The sequence below is a fragment of the Ascaphus truei genome, chromosome 2, assembly GCF_040206685.1.
Source record: "Ascaphus truei isolate aAscTru1 chromosome 2, aAscTru1.hap1, whole genome shotgun sequence".
Lineage (NCBI taxonomy): Eukaryota > Metazoa > Chordata > Amphibia > Anura > Ascaphidae > Ascaphus > Ascaphus truei.
This window is the reverse complement of record NC_134484.1, coordinates 295,642,729-295,663,760: the sequence shown is the minus strand read 5'-3', so window position 1 is coordinate 295,663,760 and position 21,032 is coordinate 295,642,729. Positions and strand designations below refer to the sequence as shown.

The window sequence follows — 21,032 nt, the reverse complement described above, 5'->3', positions numbered from 1 at the left end:
GGTAGTTTAATTACAATAATCTTATGCACAGCTATAAAATTTGTTTGCCATGTCTCTTGTTATCTCTGCACATATATACGTTCTCGTCCATATGAAATGTAATTTTTATTGATAATACATGGTCAATTTTGCATAATTTAAGAATTTAGAATTTATGACTTTATATGCATTCTCACTCCTTCCCTACCCCCCTACCCTCCCCCCTCCCCTTCTCCCCTCCCCCTCCCCCCCTACCCTCCCCCCTCCCCTTCCCCTCCCCCTCCCAGCCTCCTCCCCCCCCTCCCCCTCCCCCTCCCCTGCTCCCCCCCTTCTCCCCCCCCCCTCCCCCCTCCACCCCCCCTCCCCTTAACCTTATCATTCATCATTTATCATTAATCATGTATGTGTTCTAAAATACTTGGTCACAACAACGAAATTCATTGCAACCATTGTATATCTCAAACATAACAATGTGTGTCACCCTATATATTCATATATTGACAATCTATTTAGATAATATTATTATCTTAGATTATTATTGTGATTATTTGATAGTCTTTAACTATGCATATCTATATGTGAAAATATTGAATTCATGTTTAAATTAATGTTTATATTAATTGAAAATCCAAAAAAACAAACAAATCTACTCGTTTTTTAATTTTGTATTATTCCTTAAATTTTTGCTAGATGTTGTCTTCATTTACCATCGTCTTGTACTTGAGTGATGCTGTTTACATTCTTGCATACTCTATTTGCATATCTACCACTCACACTAGGACTAATGGTTATGATTAAGGTATATTTCATATGTTTCAAATGTTAATTATGTATCACTTATTTTTATCTTGCACTATGTCTTTTTATCCTGCACTGTGTTTATTGCGCATGTCCCTAATGCCGAAATGTGCCGCACGTACACACTATAGCTGGGAGCGCAGCCTCCAGTCATACCACCTCGGGAGTGCTCGCACCCTATTGGCTGAGTGACGTCACATCCGGTTTACTTCCGGTACTTCAAGGGACTGCACACGAGTAAAATTACTCTTTGAAAAAGCCCATGCTTGGGTGAAACGCGTTAGAGGTGCAGGGGATTGCCCCCCTCCTCTTGGTTTTTTAATCCATGTCTAAATAAAGAATTTTTAGCCCAGTCCAGCCGTCTGCATCCTTTTCCTGCACAGTGGTGCCTGCTGATTCGCCCTCCCTCCTCTGGTAAGGGTGATTTTTCTACCTTTATGATTGGTCTGGTTACCCATTCACCGTCACACTATACACTTACAGTAGTACTATACCTAAAGTTCTTTGGGCATTTCAATATATAAAAATGAGTAATTAATAAACTGTACAGAATACAGTACAGTATGTACAAAATAATATATAAATCTAGAAATCATAAGTGGTTTTTACTATCTAGATACAGTGCACCAACACCTACCACACTACACCACTACACCAACGACTCCTTGAGGAAATGCACTGTATCTTACTGTACAGTCATCTAATTAGAAACATAAATGACACGCAGGTGCAGAAATGTGATGACACGCATTTGCATTTCAATCAGGTTCCAATTAGACATACACGTATGCGCAGAAATGTGATGACACGCATATGCGGTTCAATCATCAAATTAGACATGCAGTAGACGCATGCGCAGAAATTTGATAAGCGGAATAAATATTTTACATTCGGAAGAAGAGGCGACGTTGTATTTTTGTATTATTCCCTTTATTATCCTGTACAAATAAAACTTGTCATTCTTTAAACATACTTTTTGGGTGTTCATGTTTTTACTGTCTATACACTTACAGTAGTACTATACCTAAAGTTCTTTGGGCATTTCAATATATAAAAACGTGTCATTGTTAAACTGTACAGAATACAGTACTGTACAGTATGTACAAAATAATATATAAATCTAGAAAACATAAGTGTTTTTTACTATCTAGATAGAGTACACCAACACCTACACCACCACAACACTACACCAACACCAGTGACTCCTTGAGGAAATGCACTGTATCTTACTGTACAGTAATATAATTAGGAACATAAATGACACGCAGGCACAGAAATGTGATGACACACATATGCATTTCAATCAGGTTCCAAATATACATACACGCATGCGCAGAAATGTGAATACTGTATGCATTTTCAACCAGGTTCAAATTTGCCTCAGAAAGGACTTATTTTCCATGTACAGTACACAGTATGAACTTGTAACGTTAATCTTCAAATTACACACACACACAAACACACACACATACTTGAAGAACTGTACGGCAATAAATTACAATTAGATTTTTAAGACAACAAGTCGCGATCGCGCACTTGAGTTTCTCCACGGTCTTGCAGACAATGCTAAAATGCAATTTTCTGCAATCCATAAAAACACTAGTAAACTCGTGTCTTAACACGGGAAAGTTTGATAAAATCACGCAGCATGACCAGGGTATGCATAGGCATACGAACTGTGAAATGTTCGAATAACGGCCGCTGCATCTGTATTGGCCACAATGAGCCTCACAGAGGCGGCTATTACACACGATATTTGGGGCAGTAAGCTGAGCTTCATCTTTATTATGTAAGGCTGGCAACCCCTACCGTCACAATATAGATAAAGAGAGGATAAGGCAGAGTTGTAGTTCCTGACCAGGTTGTCAAGCTCTGGAGCAGAGCTGGGAGAGGAGAGAGAGGAGCACAAAGTGGAATCAAAAGTTGGTACAGATGCAGCGGCCACTATTTTAACAAATCACGCGGTGCATACCTCGGAATACCCATTTCTTCCAACCGTACCGCCTTAAGACACGAGTTCAGGCGAGTGCATAAAATGGCATTTTAGTGTTCTGGCTTTTAAACTCCTGAAATTGACACAGTAGCACAGTACTATACACATTACAATTCATTAATTTCATTGCATTTAATTGCACACAGTCCATGAAATTCAAACAAAGCAACCGCGATAAACACGTGTGCCTGGGGCGATTGGCCGTGTTCATGCCACGTGGAGTACAGCAGCGCACACGAAAATGGCACTGAGATTGGTTAAAATAATGGCCGCTGCATCTGTAGGTTAATAGAGCGCAGGTCTATGCAGAAACTATGGGTAGATAGATGTGGAGAAGGGGAGAAGTGCGAGAGAGAAAATTAGATGAGACTAGCTGATATACCCGGTGTTGCCCGGGATGTAAATCCGTAATAGGTAGTATTATTTATAAATCGTGGAACAATAGGTTGAGTATTTGTTGGAAAGGTTGGATAATAATGTTGAAAAGAAAGATGGAAGAAAATGTAATATGATGTTGTATAAAAATGGTTTATTGTAAACACACCACAGTACAATGTATATTTTGGTGACATAAGTGATGTGAAAATGTGAGGCGTGTGTCCTGCTAGGGTGTGAGTGTGTGTGAGGCGACAGGTGGGTGTTCAGTATGGGTGGCGCGTGGGTAGTGAGTGCTGGCTGTGGGTCAGGGTCCTGCTAGGGTGTGAGGCGGCGGGTGTGTGGCGAGTGCGGGTGACAGCTGGTCAGTGATGTTGTTGTTGCGTAGGGGCAGGAGGCGGCAGGTGTGTGTCGAGTGTGTGGGATGGGTGAGAGGCGGCGGTTGTGTGTCGAGTGTGGCGGGTGTATGTTGAGTGCGTGCGGCGGCAGTATGGCGCAGGGGTGTGAGCGGTGGGCGGGTGAAAGGCAGAAGTGCAGGTGGGCGAAAGGCAGAGGCGGGAGGGCGGACGAAAGGCGTTTAAGGAGGGGAGGTGAAGGGGGGTGAGGGGAGGTCGGAGGGGAGGTGAGGGGGGTTGGTGAGGGGAGGCGTATGGGTGGTGGGGGGGTAAGGGGGGGTGGTGGGGGAGGTGAAGGGGGGGCGGAGGGGAGGTGAAGGGGGGGCAGAGGGGAGGTGAAGGCGGGGCGGAGGGGAGGTGAAGGCGGGGCAGAGGGGGAGGTGAAGGCGGGGCAGAGGGGAGGTGAAGGGGGGGCGAAGGGGAGGTGAAGGGGGGGCGAAGGGGAGGTGAAGGGGGGGCAGAGTGGGGGCCAGGGGGGCGGAGGGGGTAGGTGGGAAGGGGGGAGGTGGGGGGCTGGGGGGGAGGGTGGAGGTGGGAGGCTGGGGGGGAGGGGGGGAAGGGCAGGAGGTGAAGGGGGGGCGAAGGGGGGGTGAAGGGGGGTGGAGGGGAGGTGAAAGGGAGGTGAAGAGGAGGTAGAGGAGGGGTGGAGGGAAGGTGAAGGGGGGTTGGAGGGAAGGTGAAGGGGGGTTGGAGGGGAGGTGAAGGGGGGTAGAGGGGGGTGGAGGGGAGGTGGAGGTGGGGTGGAAGGGAGGGGAAGTGGAGGGGAGGTTGAGGGGAGGTGAAGGGGGTTGAGGGGAGGTGAAGGGGGGAGAAGGGTGGGTGAGGGGAGGTGAAGGCCACTCCCTCACTCATCCGGCCGCTCCCTCACTCGTCCGGCCGCTCACTCACCCGTCCGGCCGCTCCCTCACCCGTCCGGCCGCTCCCTCACCCGTCCAGCCACTCCCACGTGGATCTGAGGCGGGAGGCAGCGTGTTGTGGCCGCTCCCCCGCTTTGTCCCGGGCGCTCACTCGCTCCGCTCCTCCGCTGACTGTAGCGGCGCTGGGGGGGGGGCGCGTCATTTCCAGGGGTGCTGGATTTGGGATATCTAAGGAGAGCGGTGATCAGGGAGAAGTAAGTCCTGCCGCGTCTCAAACACTGAACTCCGCTTTAAAGTAACTCAGTGAGTGCCGGGTGGAGCTACGCTGCTCAGCGAAGGCCTAGCAGAAGCAATGGCTTGTGTGAAACAGACACCCGAGGCCCCCCAGCGGGGATATAATCGGGAATAAACTGTCCTACTTTTACCCGCATTCTGTTTCGGAAGAATTATATTATTATACACATTGTGTGTGTGTGTATGTGTGTGTGTGTGTGTGTGTGTGTGTGTGTGTGTGTGTGTGTGTGTGTCGTCACTCCGCCTCAAGCCAATGAGCGGGGCGGGTGGCCCAAGGGACCAATGAGATTTCCCCTAGGGACACAGGACATCCAGACAGGCATACAGTGCTTTCACTAATATAGTATAAGATAATGGTCAGAGAGAGTAAAGGGGGAAATGGAGAAATCATAGAGAAGTTTTTGTGAAAACCAGGTCTAGGTAGTGGCCACCCTTGTGGGTGCTGGCTGCAGTCAACTGTTGAAGGCCAAAAGAAGTGGTTAGAGAGAGAGAGAAAGTAGGAAGTCCAAGGGAGAGAGGGGTCATCAATATGGCAGTTGAAGACCCCAAGGAGAAGAACAGGGGAGTCAGATGAGAGAAAGGAGAGCCAGGATTCAAAGTGAGAGAGAAAGAAAGAAGGATTTGAGTAGAGGTAGGTGGGCGATAGATGACGCCATTTGGACAGGGAGAGGAGAGAAAAGCTGGACATTGTGAGCTTCAAAGGAGTGAAAAGAAAGAGAGGGAGGAATTAGAAGGGTTTGGTAATGGCAAATAGAGGAGCGGTGGAGACCCACATCTCCACCCCTGCCATCAGGGCCCGAGTGTGGGAGAAAGGCCTCCAAGAGAGGGCAGCTTCCAGTGCAGAGTCAGACTAAGTAAGTCAAGTCTCAGTTATAGAAAAGAGGAGCAGAAAGTGAAAGAAAAAGAACTCATGCACAGAAAGGAACTTTTTGGAAAGGGAGCGAGCATTCCGAAGGGCACAGGAGAAAGGGATAGAGGGGGCAGTTGATAGGGGATGGGTGTGAGGTTAGAGGGACACCAGAAAGAGTAGAAGTTGCATGTGGTAGGCGAGAACAAGAGCATGTAGAAATAAGGCAAGGACCAGGATTGAGAAAGATATCCCTAGAAGCAAGGAGGAGAAACATTGAAAAAAAGAATGTGTGAGAATAATTTATAGGGGTGTGTTTTAGTGCAGGGGGTATAGCTGTTTAGAGTCCCTGAGAACTGAGCAGTGGAGAAGTACTGTAAGGAGAGATGGAGATATATGAATAGAGTTAGAGACATAATGGACAAGACTTAGTGCAGTTGCTTCCCCTCATACAGAGGTAAAAGGAAGGGTTCACAGTTTTAGTGTTAGTACCTGATTTTTGGTTATAAAAAACAAGTATTTACTATTATTGAAGTATTTAAACTTTATACTTATTACCATATGTGTTTTTGGCAATTTGATGTAGCATTAGGCACCCCTGTCTTTTGTTGTATACATTTGCCACGCTCAGTAGCACTCATTTTGGCATACATATATATTCATGATGTTGTGGGTGCAGGAGTTTGAGCTACCTGGGAATGTGTGTGTTAATCAATTTCTGTAACAGTCAAATGGAGATAGGTGGCACCTCCCCCCAGAGCTCACCCCTCCCCACCTTTTTAACTTGGGAGGTTCTGGCTATTTGCTGAATGGACAAGACTTACTGCAGTTGCTTCCCCTCATACAGAGGTAAAAGGAAGGGTTCACAGTGTTAGGACCTGCATTTTTTGTTTACCTTGACGTTTGGTATGCAGGCTTACGACGCTTTGGCCAAAGGGTTTAACTAAAAAAACAAGTATTTACTATTCTTATTGAAGTATTTAAACTTTATACTTATTACCATATATGTTTTGTCAATTTGATGTAGCATTGGGCACCCCTGTCTTTTGTTTAGAATAGGCATGATGTTTGAAGAAAGATGGGAATGTGCCAGAGATGAAAGAGGTTTAAAAGGTGAGTTAGGTGGGGCTTAGTGTGCCAGCGAGGGAGCAGAGATGAGGGAATAGGATTAAAGGGGCAGGTTTAGGGTGGGACGATGAGGAGCTTCAGTTACAGGAGGAAATTAGCAAAGGGTGAATGTAGGTGTACAAGGAGGAGGTAAGTTTTGCACGTGGAGCATGGCCTGAATAGATGCAATGTTTGATGGACTAAATCATATCTTTGAAGAAGTGCCATGGTCACCTACTTTGGCCCACCACCATACTAACCATACTATTCAGCATGTAAGAGACACATTCCTCTTACATGCTGGATAGTATGGTGATGCGATGCAGAGCAGATTACAGCTGATGAGATGGTCTCTGGATCCTTCCTGCATCACCTTCCTATATATTAAGTAACCATATGTTGTATTTTAGCTATGGAACTCTTTTTGACTCCTGAAGGGAAGTAACATGCTTTTTTGGGGACCGGGCCAAGAAGGGCTAAGTGTCCGAGACGTAGTCACCCCCCTTGACTTTGGACTGTGTTTTTCTTTTTTCTGATTTGTAAAAAAGTGTTACACAGTGCAAAATCACAACAAAAGGAAAACACAGTCCAAAGTCAAGGGGGGCGACTACATCTCGGACACTAAGCCCTTCAGCACAATCAGGAAGTGCATATATTAAAGTAGTCTCCATTGTATAGACTACTAAATACCCACAGTACTCATAAGCAGCTATGACACCAATTAAGGTCGAACAGAAAGCAGTTTAATGCAAAGAGACAATAAATATGATTAAGCAGAGCATGCTAAACAGGGTATTATCGGAAGGCAAACTACTTCTCTAGAGAAGGGTATACTCAGGAGGACTGGGAAGGGGGACAAACAACACACTAATCTACATACTATAAAACATGTGAACAACACAGTATGGAAGGATTTACAACATACAATATAATTGCTTTCCATTAATACCTGTTTCTTTATCATTTTTAGGTATTGCATCAATGTGCGTGTCATTTCTGGTGGGTTTATATTACAACACCATTATAGCCTGGGTCATGTGGTATTTCTTCAACTCCTTCCAAGAACCTTTGCCATGGAGTAACTGTCCACTAAATGTCAACAGGACTGGTAAAGTATTAATTAAAAATAGATTTTCAATTGAAAAATATGTAAAAAAATAGGTGAAGCTGAACTAATGAGAATGATGTGTTAATAAAATTAAGAGTGGGTACTTTAATTCGTCTTTCGGGTTTGATTCCGAAAACCTTTTGTGCTTTGGTTTTGATTTTTTGGAACTTCATAGGTTTTAGATTTATTTTTAAAAAAAGTAAATAAGCGGAGAGGCTAAAATGAAATCATAATGTATGAAAAATGTTTTAAATAAGTATAAAATCATACAAAAATTAAATAGGAAATTAAAATATAATTGAAAAGCGTAAAACAATTAAAAAGACAGCTGGTGCCATAAAGCAACAAGGAGAGCCTACTCCTTTTAGATATACCTGTAATATCATTGTGATGATCTTCCTGATTATCCATGTTCAGGTCATTATAATCATCAGAACTTAAAATGATAAGCTCATCCCTGCTGGAATTGATATCTTATTTAAATTGTAATTTTGTTACATCTTCATTAAAGAGTGTCTGGATCATCCGAATAAAAAACAACTTCATCACAATAAATGGTAACAGTCTTCTGCAATAGTCCCTAGCAATCCTGCCAGCTGGGTTAAATATTGTTTAAGAGTAGACAATGGAAGGTGGACAGAATGATTAGAGCACAAGAGGATTTCACATAGTTCCTTTTTCAATACAGAATACATTAGCCTCCTTTTATCTATAAAATAGTCCTCCACCATGCTGGAATCTAAGGGGGTGATTCACTAACAGTGAGCTTTTGCGCCCCATTTTGGGAAATTTGTAATCCCACAATAAAAAAATGAAGCCAGACGTGGGAATCACTAAGAAGTGAAGCGGATTTGGTTAGGTGCTTGCAAAAACATGCCCGATCGTGCGAGCTGTTTTTTTCCCCCCAGCTATCATGCTTACAAATCTAAAGCGCAATAGCTGATTGAAAAAAAAGCAGCCTGTAAGAGCTGCATGGAGATGCTGCATCTCCATGCACAGGCGATAGTGCATTAAGAATATTGATTTTTATTATAGTGTACATGAGCAGGGGGCCTCCTGAGCTGAACCGCATTGGTTTCAGCCTCAGGGACCTCCTACTTCATGAGATACAGGCCCCGTTACGGGGTGCCGGTATCCCCTGTGCTTGTAAAGCTCCCGCGTCACGTGACCGGGGGATTTAAATGCTGCAGGGGGATACCAGCACCCCATAATGGGGCCTGTATCTCATTAAGTAACTAGTCCCAAGGCTGAAACCAATGAGGTTCAGCTCAGGAGACCCCCTGATCATGTACACTAGTATTAAAAACACACATACAGCTGCAGCGGCCATTATTGTAAAACTTCACTGCGCCGATTTTGTTTGCTCTGCTGTACTCCACGCAGCATGAATGCGGCCAATCGCCCCAGGCACCCGCGCTTATTGCGATTGCTTTGTTGAATTTCATGGATTCTGTTTCTTTGGGTGCAATGAAATTAATGAATTGCAATGTGTACACTACTGTGCTACTGTATCAATTTAAGGTGTTTTAAAAAACGGAACTCTAAAATGTCATTTTTGCACTAGCCGCAATCGCGTCTTAAGGCGGTACAGTTGGAAAACATTGCGCGCCATGACAGGGGTATTCGAGCGTTACATTGGGCAAAGTTTTAGAATAACGGCCGCTGTATCAATAAAAAAAAATCCTTACAGTAGCGGCTAGCCGCTATGGTAATGAAGCTGCATTATATTATAATTTGTATGAATAGTGTGCGGGAGCAGGGGGTCTCCCGAGATGAACCACATTGCTTTCAGTCTCGGGGACCCCTGCTTCGTTAGTTACAGGCCCAGATTTGGGGTGCCAGTATCTCCTCCATTATTTAAATGTGACGCGGATGCTTTAAAAATTACGGCAACACTGGCATCTGATGCCCCATACCGGGTCCTGTAACTCAGGAAGCAGGGGGTCACTGAGCCAGAAATCAAAGCGGTTCAGCTCAGGAGACCCCCTGCACCCACACACTATTAAAAAAATATACATTAAAGCAGCTTCATTACTTTAGCGGCTAGCTAAGTAAAAATACATTTATTTTGTATTTTTTAAAGCATAGGAATGTTACTATAGGCCGGCGGGGGTCCTTGGGTGTCCCTGCAGGTGTCTGGGGGTCCCCGCTGGCCAGCGGTACCAATTCTGTTCTTTAAAAAAAAAAAAAAAAGGGAAATAAATACACCCCCTAACACATACAGTAGAGTAATAGACAAAATTACTATTATCCAGATATGGATTATAGTGCCCCTGACACATACAGTACATTAATGGTCTTTAAATTACTATTACTATTATCCAGATATGGATAGTAGTCCATTTGTCCATTACAAATAAAACATTATGCTGCAGAAATAAAATAAATAAATCTTGCTCTCACCCCTGCCAGGATGCCATTATGAAGGCTGTCCTCGTCCTCATCACCTTCCATGTCCTCCGTTGTCACAAACAATGCAGTACAATCAAAAATACAATCTAATTTCTCCTAATCCCTTAATAACTTTAGCGGTTATTAACCGCTATAATAATTAAGGGGTTAACCCACCCTCTCCCACTACATAACCAGGAGGCCTAACCACCCTCCCCAGGCAACTACCCCCACCCTTCACCCATACATTAGTACAGTGGATACATCATGCTCAAATAATATGAGCATGATTTTCTACTATAGCAAGAAATGGTGAAGGAATAAAAAAAAGGCCCAAATAAAACAACATTACATTGCAAAACATTACTAATACCAATCAAACAATTGAATGGCACAATTGAATGGCACAGTGGGTACATCATGGCCATATAATATAGTCAACCTAAAAATAAACAATCACAAACAAGATCCAATACATTCAAAAGAATCTCAAAATAAAAACAAATAAAGAAGTAAAACAAACAAAATTACCACCACTCAATTAATCAAATCCAAAGTAAAGACCAGAACAAACAATTAAAACACCCAAACAAAATCATGAATAAATAAAATAAATATCTAAATAAACTGCATCATTTCAAATCAAGTAAAAAAATAATTCAACATTAAAAAGCAAACACCAATCAAAAGCCAGAAATAAACAATTTAAAACATCAGCAAAAATTCCTGAACACTACATCAATTTGCAATATACATACTGTAGCATACAAATTTTAAAACAAAGAACCAATATACATTTAAAATACATGCAAGCAGTTGCCAAACCAACCATTGCTTCTTACTGTATGAATGTATAGCCCTAAAGGGCCATACACAAATACATTTGGAATGAATGTGTACAAAAAAAAATGCAATCACCAAAAAATACAATAAAAAAAACCTGTAAATGAAAAATAACATACATGCAATTGTTTCCTTATCTTTAGATATCTTCACCCTCCGATTCCCATGGTCAACGCAAGTTCTCGAAACAATCCACGATACCAAAGAGCAAGGGACCACAGGTCAAAAAAATCCGAAGTCCTTTACTTCTTTCATTTTCTTCATCTGTAAATTGTAATCCAATTTTGGCTCCTCCTCCTCTTTATAAACCTATTTGAGGAGGTGGTCCTCCCTCCTCGGCTTCTTGCCATCAAATGAGGCTGCACAGGCTTTTATAGGCCTGTGATGTCACATTTGAGTGCAAATGGTTCACACGCCTCTGATTGGCTGTGAAAACCATGTGTTTTATTTATTTTTTGGTGACGAATGGCTGTGCTTCCTTTCCCTGTAACATGACGTCACCAAAAGCAACATGGCTGCCGTCACATAGTACTTAAGCCAATCAGATTGTGGGAACTATATCCCAAATCTGATTGGTTGTAGTAGACAATGTGACAGAGTTTTTGGGGAAAGGATTTGACGTTCTCATGAAGTCACATGGTCTACAACAACCATATAGTTCCCTCAATCTGATTGGCTGAATTACCATGTGACGGCAGCCGTGTTGCTTTTGTTGATGTTACATGGTTTTCACAGCCAATCAGAGGCGTGTGAACCATTTGCACTCAAATGTGACATCACAGGCCTCTAAAAACCTGTGTGGCCTCATTTGGCGGCAAGAAGCCGAGGAGGGAGGAGGTCTTCCTCCAATAAGATTAAAAGGGCTTTACTGCTGATGAAGGTAAAGAAGATGAAGATGAAGATGAAGATGAAGAAGAAGATAGAAGATCCTGAAAGAGCCAAAATTGGATAACAATTTAAAGATGAAGAAAAAGAAAGAAGAAAAGGACTTTGGATTTTTTTATCTGTGCTCGTTGCTGTTTGGGATCGTGGATTGGTTCGAGCGCTCGCGGTAACCACGGGAATCGGAGGGTGAAGACATCTAAAGGTAAGGTAAAAAATAGAATGTATGTTATTTTTCTTTTACAGGTATTTATTTAATTTTTTTGTGATAGCATTTTTTTTCACACTTTTATTCCAAATGTATTTATGTATGGAACTTTAGGGCTATGCATACATACAGTAAGAAGCAATGGTTGTTTTGGAAAATGCTTGCTTGTATGTATTTTAAATGTATATTGTTTCTTTGGTTTTACATTTGTATGCTATTTATATTGCATATTGATGTAGTGTTCTGGAATTGTTGCTGTTTTTTAAATTGTTTATTTCTTGCTTGTGATTGGTATTTGCTTTTTAATTTTGGATTATTTTTGACTTGATTTGGAATGATGCAGTTTATTTAGATATTTATGTTATTTATTGATGGTTTTGTTTAGGTGTTTTAATTTTTTATTCTGGTCTTTAGTTTGGATTTGATTAATTGATTGGTAGTAATTTTGTTCAGTTTACTTCTTTATTTGTTTTTAGTTTAAGATTGTTTTGAATGTATTTGATCTTGTTTGTGATTGTTTTTTTAAGGTTTGCATTAACTGGCATAGTGTTAAATCATGCCCATATTATATGGGCATGATGTACCCACTGTGCCATTCAATTGTTTGATTGTCATAAGCAGTGTTCGACAAACCTATACATTTGCTCGCCCCGGGCGAGTGGATTTAACCCGCGGGCGAGTAAATATTGGCCCAAGCAGCACACGTTTGGTACTAGGTGGCGAGTAGATTTTTTTGTGTGGCGAGTAGATTTTTTGGTGATTTGTCAACCACTGGTCATAAGTAATATTTTCATTTTGCAATGCAATGTTTTATTTGGGCCTGTTTTTTTTATTCCTTCACCATTTCTTGCTATAGTGGTAAATCATGCCCATATTATATGAGCATGATGTACCCACTGTACCGATGAATGGGTGAAGGGTGGGGTTAGTTGCCTGGGGAGGGTTGTTAGGCCTCCTGGGTGTCTAGTGGGAGATAGTCGGATAACCCCTTAAATACTATAGCACTTAATGACCGCTAAGGTGATTAAGGGGTTAGGGGACATTAGATTGTATTTTTGATTGTACTGCATTGTTTGTGGCAACGGAGGACATGGAAGGTGATGAAGAAGAGGAGGGCCTTCATAATGGCATCCTGGCAGGGGTGAGTGCAAGTTTGTTTTTTATTACTTAAATATTTTATTAATCATTTTCCAAAAATAAAAAAGGGGTATACAACAGAAAAAGGTTGGGGGGGACGGGGACACAATAATACAATGATACATATAAATTGGTGACATCTCAATAGGGAGGGAATCAGGGGAAGGGGGGGAAGGGATAGCATTTGCAACAATATAACAAAGTGAGCAGCTGTTTAAATACAACATAAATCACTCTGTTCCAAATATTCTAATCTAAATATGGGGATATACAGTACCTGCATGACGGAACCAAGGAGCCCAAATCTCTGAAAATTGTGAGGTGGAACCGTTCAGGTAAGCTGAGAGTTTTTCCATATACACTATATGCCACATTTTGTTATTTATTTGGTTTAGAGATGGGGGGCAGGTTGTTTCCAGTTCTTGGCAATTGTACATTTAGTAACGTTTAAAATTTTGTTGTGGTTGGCCATTGGTTTTCCTAGCAATGTATATACTGGGTCATGTGGGACAGTGATCTCTAGGATCCTGTGTATTAGGTCGAACACTTCCCTGGAGTGTCATTTACAGTTGTGTGAAAAAGAAAATACACCCTCTTTGAATTATATGGTTTTACATATCAGGACATAATAACAATCATCTGTTCCTTAGCAGGTCTTAAAATTAGGTAAATACAACCTCAAATGAACAACAACATATGACATATTACGCTGTGTCATAATTTATTTAACAAAAATAAAGTAAAAATGGAAAAGCTATGTGTGCAAAACTAAGTACACCCTTACTGCTTTCACAGGAATTAAGATGTTAAGTAGCAGACAGGTGCTGCTAATTAAATGCCCTTGATTAATAGATCATCAGCAAGTGTGACCATCTCTATAAAAGCTGAAGTCTTAGCAGTTTGCTGGTCTGTAGCATTCAGGTGTGTGTTAACACAATGCCAAGGAGGAAAGACATCAGCAATGATCTTAGAGAAGCAATTGTTGCTGCTCATCAATCTGGGAAGGGTTATAAGGCCATTTCCAAACAATTTAAAATCCATCATTCTACAGTGAGAAAGATTATTCAAAAGTGGAAAACATTCAAGACAGTTGCCAATCTTCCCAGGAGCGGAAGTCCCAACGTATTCACCCCAAGGTCAGACCTTGCAATGCTCAGAGAAATTGCAAAAACCCCAAGAGTTACATCTCAGACTCTACAAGCCTCAGTTAGCATGTTAAATGTTAAAGTTCATGACAGTACAATTAGAAAAAGACTGAACAATTATGGTTTGTTTGGAAGGTTTGCCAGGTGAAAGCTTCTTCTCTCTAAAAAGAGCATGGCAGCACGGCTTAGGTTTGCAAAGTTGCATCTGAACAAACCACAAGACTTCTGGAATAATGTCCTATGGACAGACGAGAATAAGTGGAGATGTTTGGCCATAATGCACAGCGCCACGTTTGGCGAAAACCAAACAGCATATCAGCACAAACACCTCATACCAACTGTCAAGCACAGTGGTGGAGGGCTGATGATTTGGGCTTGTTTTGCAGCCACAAGACCTGGGAACCTTGCAGTCATTGAGTCGACCGTGAACTCCTCTGTATACCAAAATATTCTAGAGTCAAATGTGAAGCCATCTGTCCGACACCTAAAGCTTGGCCGAAATTGGGTCATGCAACAGGACAAAGATCCCAAGCACACCAGCAATTCTACAACAGAATGGCTGAAAAAGAAAAGAATCAAGGTGTTGCAATGGCCCCATCAAAGTTCAGACCTCAACCCGATTGAAATGCTGTGGCTGGACCTTAAGAGACCTGTGTATAAACAAATGCCCACAAACCTCAATGAACTGAAGCAACGTTGTAAAGAAGAGTGGGCCAAAATTCCTTCACAATGATATGAGAGTGATAAAGTCATACAGAAAATGATTACTTCAAGTTATTGCTGCTAAAGGTGGTTCTACAAGCTATTGAATCATAAGGTATACTTAGTTTTTCACACATGGCTTCTCCATTTTAGCTTTATTTTTGTTAAATAAATCATGACACAGCGTAATATGTCATGTGTTGTTGTTCATTTGAGGTTGTATTTACCTAATTTTAAGACCTGCTAAGGAACTTAAGGATTGTTATTTTGTCCTGATATGTAAAACCATAGAATTCAAAGAGGGTGTACATTATGTGGGTTCATCAGTATAGATTTGTTTAAAGACAACGACCTTGTTTTATGTTTGGTTGTGAGGCCAACCAATTTAGTTATAAGTGTAGAGCTATCTGACTAAGCAGAGGGGGCAATTATTGCTGAAGAAATATTGTCACTAATTTGTTGATCAATTAAGATTATTTTAATGGAAGAGGAACTGGCTCAATATTTTAAAATAAATGACACTCCAGAGGTTTCCTCTTTTACCCTTTGGGAACCTCATAAATCAGTGATAAGAGGTAAGCTGATTTCCCTGGTTTCTCAGAAAAAAATAAAAAACAAAGCAAATTGAAATACTAACAGAAAAATGATCAGAACTAGAATCTATCCATAAAACAAACCCCTTCCGGAAAAATAACAGGCAAATAATCTCAGTAAGAGGTCAATTAAATCTTTTGTTGGTGACAAATGCGGAAAGAGCTATAAGATGGACTCAACAGAAATACTATGAAAAAAGCAACAAGGCAGACAGAATGTTGGCATGCAAGATAATACAAAAACAAGTTAAAGCTAAAATTCATAATATTTACACCAAAAATGGCTTGATATCCCATAGCACCAAAATTATAAGTGACGCATTTAAAGAATACTATACACCCCTCTATAACTTACCTGGCCTAGAGGGAGACTGTCACCTGGCCTAGTGGGAGACTGTCACAAGCGCAGGGAAAGGGAAGGGCCCGTTAGCGAGGTGGGGAGGCCGCTGGGGATACAAAGGGAGTAAGATGCCGATCAGCTGGGGACTGGCGCACATAGTCACGTGACCACGCACAGGAGAATGCGCAATGCGTCCGGAGGTGCGGAGCCAAGCTCAGAGACACGACTGATCCAGCTGCATGTGCGCGCGTGCTCTGACAGCAGAGCAGGAGTGCGCGTGTTCTCAGGCACCAACGCGGGGGTTGTGGGAAGTCAACGCTTCAGCACAGGAGTCTGGAAACAGAAACCAGGAACATGGGCATGGAGCCCAGAGCACAAGGTAACATCCAGAGAAGGATTGCTTCTTGGAGGATGTCCAGCCCCCTTAAAGGCTTAGTGCCAGAAACAACAAGGTGCAGTGAAACTAAACATAACATAAGGGTTCTTAGTCTAATCCATTGGCCAATGAATTATAAGCCTGCTACCACGACAAGGTGAACCCTACTAAGCAGGTACCTACACTACCTGACGGTAAACTAACCTCAGTAGTATGAGTGACTGTCCCAGTCTTCCGGAATCCACAGGAGATAAGTAAAGGTCCCAAGGAGGTCCAGGGAGGAACAGTATGTGATGAGTACTAGCAGGCACCAGGGCAGGCAGCAAATGACTAATAACAGAGAGAAAGTCAAAGAGAGGCTTACTTCCTGTCAGGAGGAAGAGGGCAGGGTTTGCCAGAAAGCAAGATGGCGTTGCTTGCTTCAGCATCCTTAAAGACACAGGATCTTGACTCGCAGCTATTGGGCGGCGATCAGAAGTAAACAGGTAAGGAAGGAATACGCCGCAGGGGGCGTGTTCCGCGCATCGTTACAGAAACCCAGCTAAAAATAAAAGGGCCCCTGGTCCAGATGGATTTTCTAATCTTTACTATAAGAAATTTTCCACAATGCTTCTCCCATTCCTAACTAAGATATTTAATGAGGTGCTTTTTGGCCTTTCCCCTCCTAGAGATATGCTACGAGCAACCATAGTGGTATTTCCAAAAGAATGAAAAGACTCCATGATGTGCTCTAGTTATAGACCTATTTCTCTGTTAAATATGGACCTAAAATGATATGCAAAAAATTTGGCCACTAGATTAAATAGAATTCTCCCTAGATTGGTCCATCCGGATCAAGTGGGGTTTGTACTGGGCAGACAAGCCCTTGATAATACAAGGACGATGGTGAATTTGACACATGTGGCAAAACAAACAACATGTCCATCGCTATTACTCTCATTGGACGCAGAACAAGCATTCGAAAGATTAGATTGGCAGTTTATGACGGCCACGCTTTTACAGATGGGAATCACTCCAAAAATATTAAATAGCATAAACACACTCTAAAACACTCTGCCCCAACGGCAATAGTGAAAACAAATAATTCTCTGTCTGATCCTTTCCCAACATTAAATGGAACTAGACATGGGTGTCCGCTGTCCCCTTGCTGTTTGCTTTGGCCATAGAATCATTAGCCTACGGGATAAGAATGGATCCGAATATTACGGGTATTTCTGTTGGAAAGACGGAATTCAAAATAGCTCTTCTTGCGGATGATAAACTACTGACGCTCTTCAAAACCTCTTATTTCACTCCCCAATCTTTTCCAGGTTTTATCTGAAAACAGTTCTCTTTCAGGTTATAAAAGTAATCATTCCAAATCTATAGCCCTTAGTTTAAATCTCCCTAAAGAAATGGTAAAACTACTCCAACTCCATTTCGATTTCAAATGGAATTCGAACCATATTAAATATTTAGGGGTCCAAATAACAAAAGATTACTCAACTTTATATAGCACAAACTTTAAACCCATCTTTGACCAAATAGCAAAACATTTGGCCACTTGGAATTCATATATAATATCCTGGTTTGGGAGGATAGCCACTATTAAAATGAATATTCTACCTAGACTCCTATCTTTTCCAAACTCTCTGTAGAGGGAGAAAGGGGGTGGCCAGGATTAAAGGGGTTACACCCCATTTGCCCATCCCCTGACCTCACCAGGGAGACAAGGGGTTAACTGGGCTGAGGTCCAGAAATGTGATGTAACCCTTGTTATGACATGAAAATGTGTATTCCCCTGTTCCCATGCTTTATTGCAATATCTGGTTTAATCAGTGTCTGCATCACACACACACTAGGATCCATCCGGGAGCACAAGGGTTAATAGTTGTTTAGTGATTATAGCCCTTTGTGTAATTTTCCCGCCTTTTCAGGCACCATTTTGCAGGCTCCCATAGGCCGCCATTGGGGCTCCATGTGTTTCAATGGCGAATCTTGCTGTTTGGGTCCTGTTTCCTGTGAAGACCAGCAGATGGCGTCCGAGAGGAGGAGCGGCGGTTTCCCATTGTAAGTCAATGGGCCCATTGACTTCAATGGAGAATCCTCGAAAGAGCTTTCCAGGAACGAGTTGGCTGCCATCCAAACCGCTAAACTGCAAAGCGGATACATTTTCAATAAGAGAGCTTTGATCACTTAACAGTCAAGTTCAACGACAAGTGGCGTGGGAATAAACAGTTCTAGAGCACATAGAAATAAAAAAAAATTGCCCCTAGTTCCTAGACCTACCCCCACTCAACCACAACCGTGTTCCCGTATCCTGGACCCCCGATAAGGGTCGAACCGAGAAGAGCGGGTCGCGCCATAGGTTCCAATGGCGGCGGCAGAAACAGCTCAAGAAAACGGCTAAGTGTTAAAAGCTGAAATTTGGAAATCCATAGCTCCAGTTCCAGAGGGTCCAGAGGCTCAGGGTTTGGGGTATCTGTAGTCACTGCTCCGGCATCGTTGCAGAACCATCCTTGACCCTCTTGGACCAACCCGACGGAGTATGGACCCCCTTGAAAGTTCGGGACATTTCCCATAGACTCCAATGGCGGCCAATCTCCATTGTCCGGCTATGGTGGAAAACTCCCATTGCCTTCAACGGCGGCGTCGCCCCGTTGAAAGTCTATGGCGGCGGATTCCCATAGCCGCCAACGGCGGTGGTTTGCCATTGAAAGTCTATGGTGGCAGAGCCCGTTGTTTTCAATGGGGATTTAGTGAAAAACCGTGATTTAATTTACAGCTGAGTTTTTTGTATTAAAATAGGAAACGGTTTAAGGTGTATTTGTGTAACTCCGGTTTCGAAGGTCGTAGCAAGTCTCAAATTGGACCATACGGTGTCCCAGTTCCGGCATTGAGAACTGGGAAGTTTGGACCTGCTGGACCCAACAGAACCGGATATTTTAATATGTTTGTGTTTTATCTTTCATACTGTGTTCCAAGGTATGGGTAAAACCCAGAGGAAATTCCTTTGCATACCACGGTAGCATATGGCCAGAGAGGCGACCCAATGTCTAGGACTTAAGTATTGTTCAAAGGATTTTGTCACCTCCACTGTTTGCATGAGGGCAGAGATCACTCAAACTAGAGCAGTCTTTAAGTGTCCCATTTAACACCTTACAACAAAGAATATCCTGCCAGGAATCCAATCTGGTAGACTAGCTGGCATTCCTGATGCAGATGAGGGGCTACAGAAATGAGACCCCAGAGTTCTACTGCGCATGTACCAGCTAGCAGGGGGGCATGTATCAAAATGTGTTCCCACGTTAATGAGTGGCTAGAGTTAATTGAAGACCAATCACCTGTACTTAATGTTAAGGATAGGGTACAAAAGGTTTATAAACGGTTGTCCACCCTTTATCCTTTGTCTTCTGATATCATCTGAACTGTTACCTGATTGCGAGAGAATTGCTATGCTACATACTTCTCATCCCCCATCCCCAAAGTAAGTGTACTTCTTGTCTGTTACTGTATTATTTCGTGTGTTCACCTATCCAAAGGAATAAATATACTTTATTATATCTAAGCCTTGTTCAGTTCAAACCCAGTTATTTGTGAAAATTTCAACCTGTGATAAGATATCGTCACAGGCTTGTATATTAACTGGTGGCAGCGGCGGGATTGAACTGGACCTGGATTACAGTATTCTGCGGGGTACTGTGATCTAGTGGGAACTTGATGGTAATTGCAAGTTCCTGGGTCTAAAGATATTGAACACACGTTAATGCAACAAGTAACGCAAGTTGTCACACCACCTCACTGCTGCGACCCAGAACCATGAGTGAAGCAGAGAACATCTACTACCTGAGGACTAAAAGTCAGCTAAGAGACAAGTGCCGTGATTATGGACTGGAATATGAGGACCAGGAGGTGGAAGACATGATTGCCGCAATCACGGAATATGAAGCCGAGCGGGCAGAGTCGCAGGATACGGCTCAGCTTGCCCTTGTACAGCCGCCCGGAGATCAGGGACTGAACCCAGTGCCAGAGCGGCAGAATCCCGGGGAGGGGACAAGTGCAACAGGAGGGGCACTGATGGCTGCGGTCACCAGTCCGTTCACCCCTGAAATGTTGGCGCTGATTACCAAGTGGGGAGACCGAGGGACAGCGGAGGAGCGGCTAAAGTTTCTCTCTATGGCAGTGAACGGACCCGCTTATTGCCCCCCGTTCCAACCCCGCAAAGATGAACTCCAACTGGACAAGCACAGTCTCACCAAGTACGTGGAAGGCACTGATCGGATCGACATGTTTTTAAGGAACTTTGAAACGCAGTGCCGGCGGTACAAGGTGCTTCCCCAGCATAGGGTTGCACGCTTGGACCCGCTACTCTCCGGCTTGGCTAAGTAGACATTGATGGCGCTTACAGAGGAGTTTGCTGATGATTATGACCACCTGAAAGAACTATTGCTATTTCAGCACGCTTTTACCCCTGAAGCTTACCGGGGTAAATTCCGGCTGGAGGAGAGGCAGCCTCAGGAGACCTACATCACCTATGTGACCCGCATGGCTTTATATGGGCTACACTGGGTGGAGGGCTGTGAGGCCAAGAATTACCAACGCCTGCTGGACCTCATCTTTCAGGAGCAGCTCATGCAGCAGTGCCCGCCGGAGGTGAGGGCTTGGGTGTACGACAAAAAACCT

General features: G+C 43.0%; 1 protein-coding gene across 1 annotated transcript in view; it reads left to right on the top strand.

Moving 5' to 3' along the window:
- SLC6A19 (solute carrier family 6 member 19) overlaps positions 1-21,032 on the top strand; it is a 226,533-nt gene that overhangs the window by 64,072 nt on the left and 141,429 nt on the right. Inside the window, exon 3 of the mRNA XM_075586359.1 lies at positions 7,616-7,753. Within this exon, the coding sequence (XP_075442474.1) occupies positions 7,616-7,753 (138 nt within the window). The remainder of the gene's footprint in view (positions 1-7,615; positions 7,754-21,032) is intronic.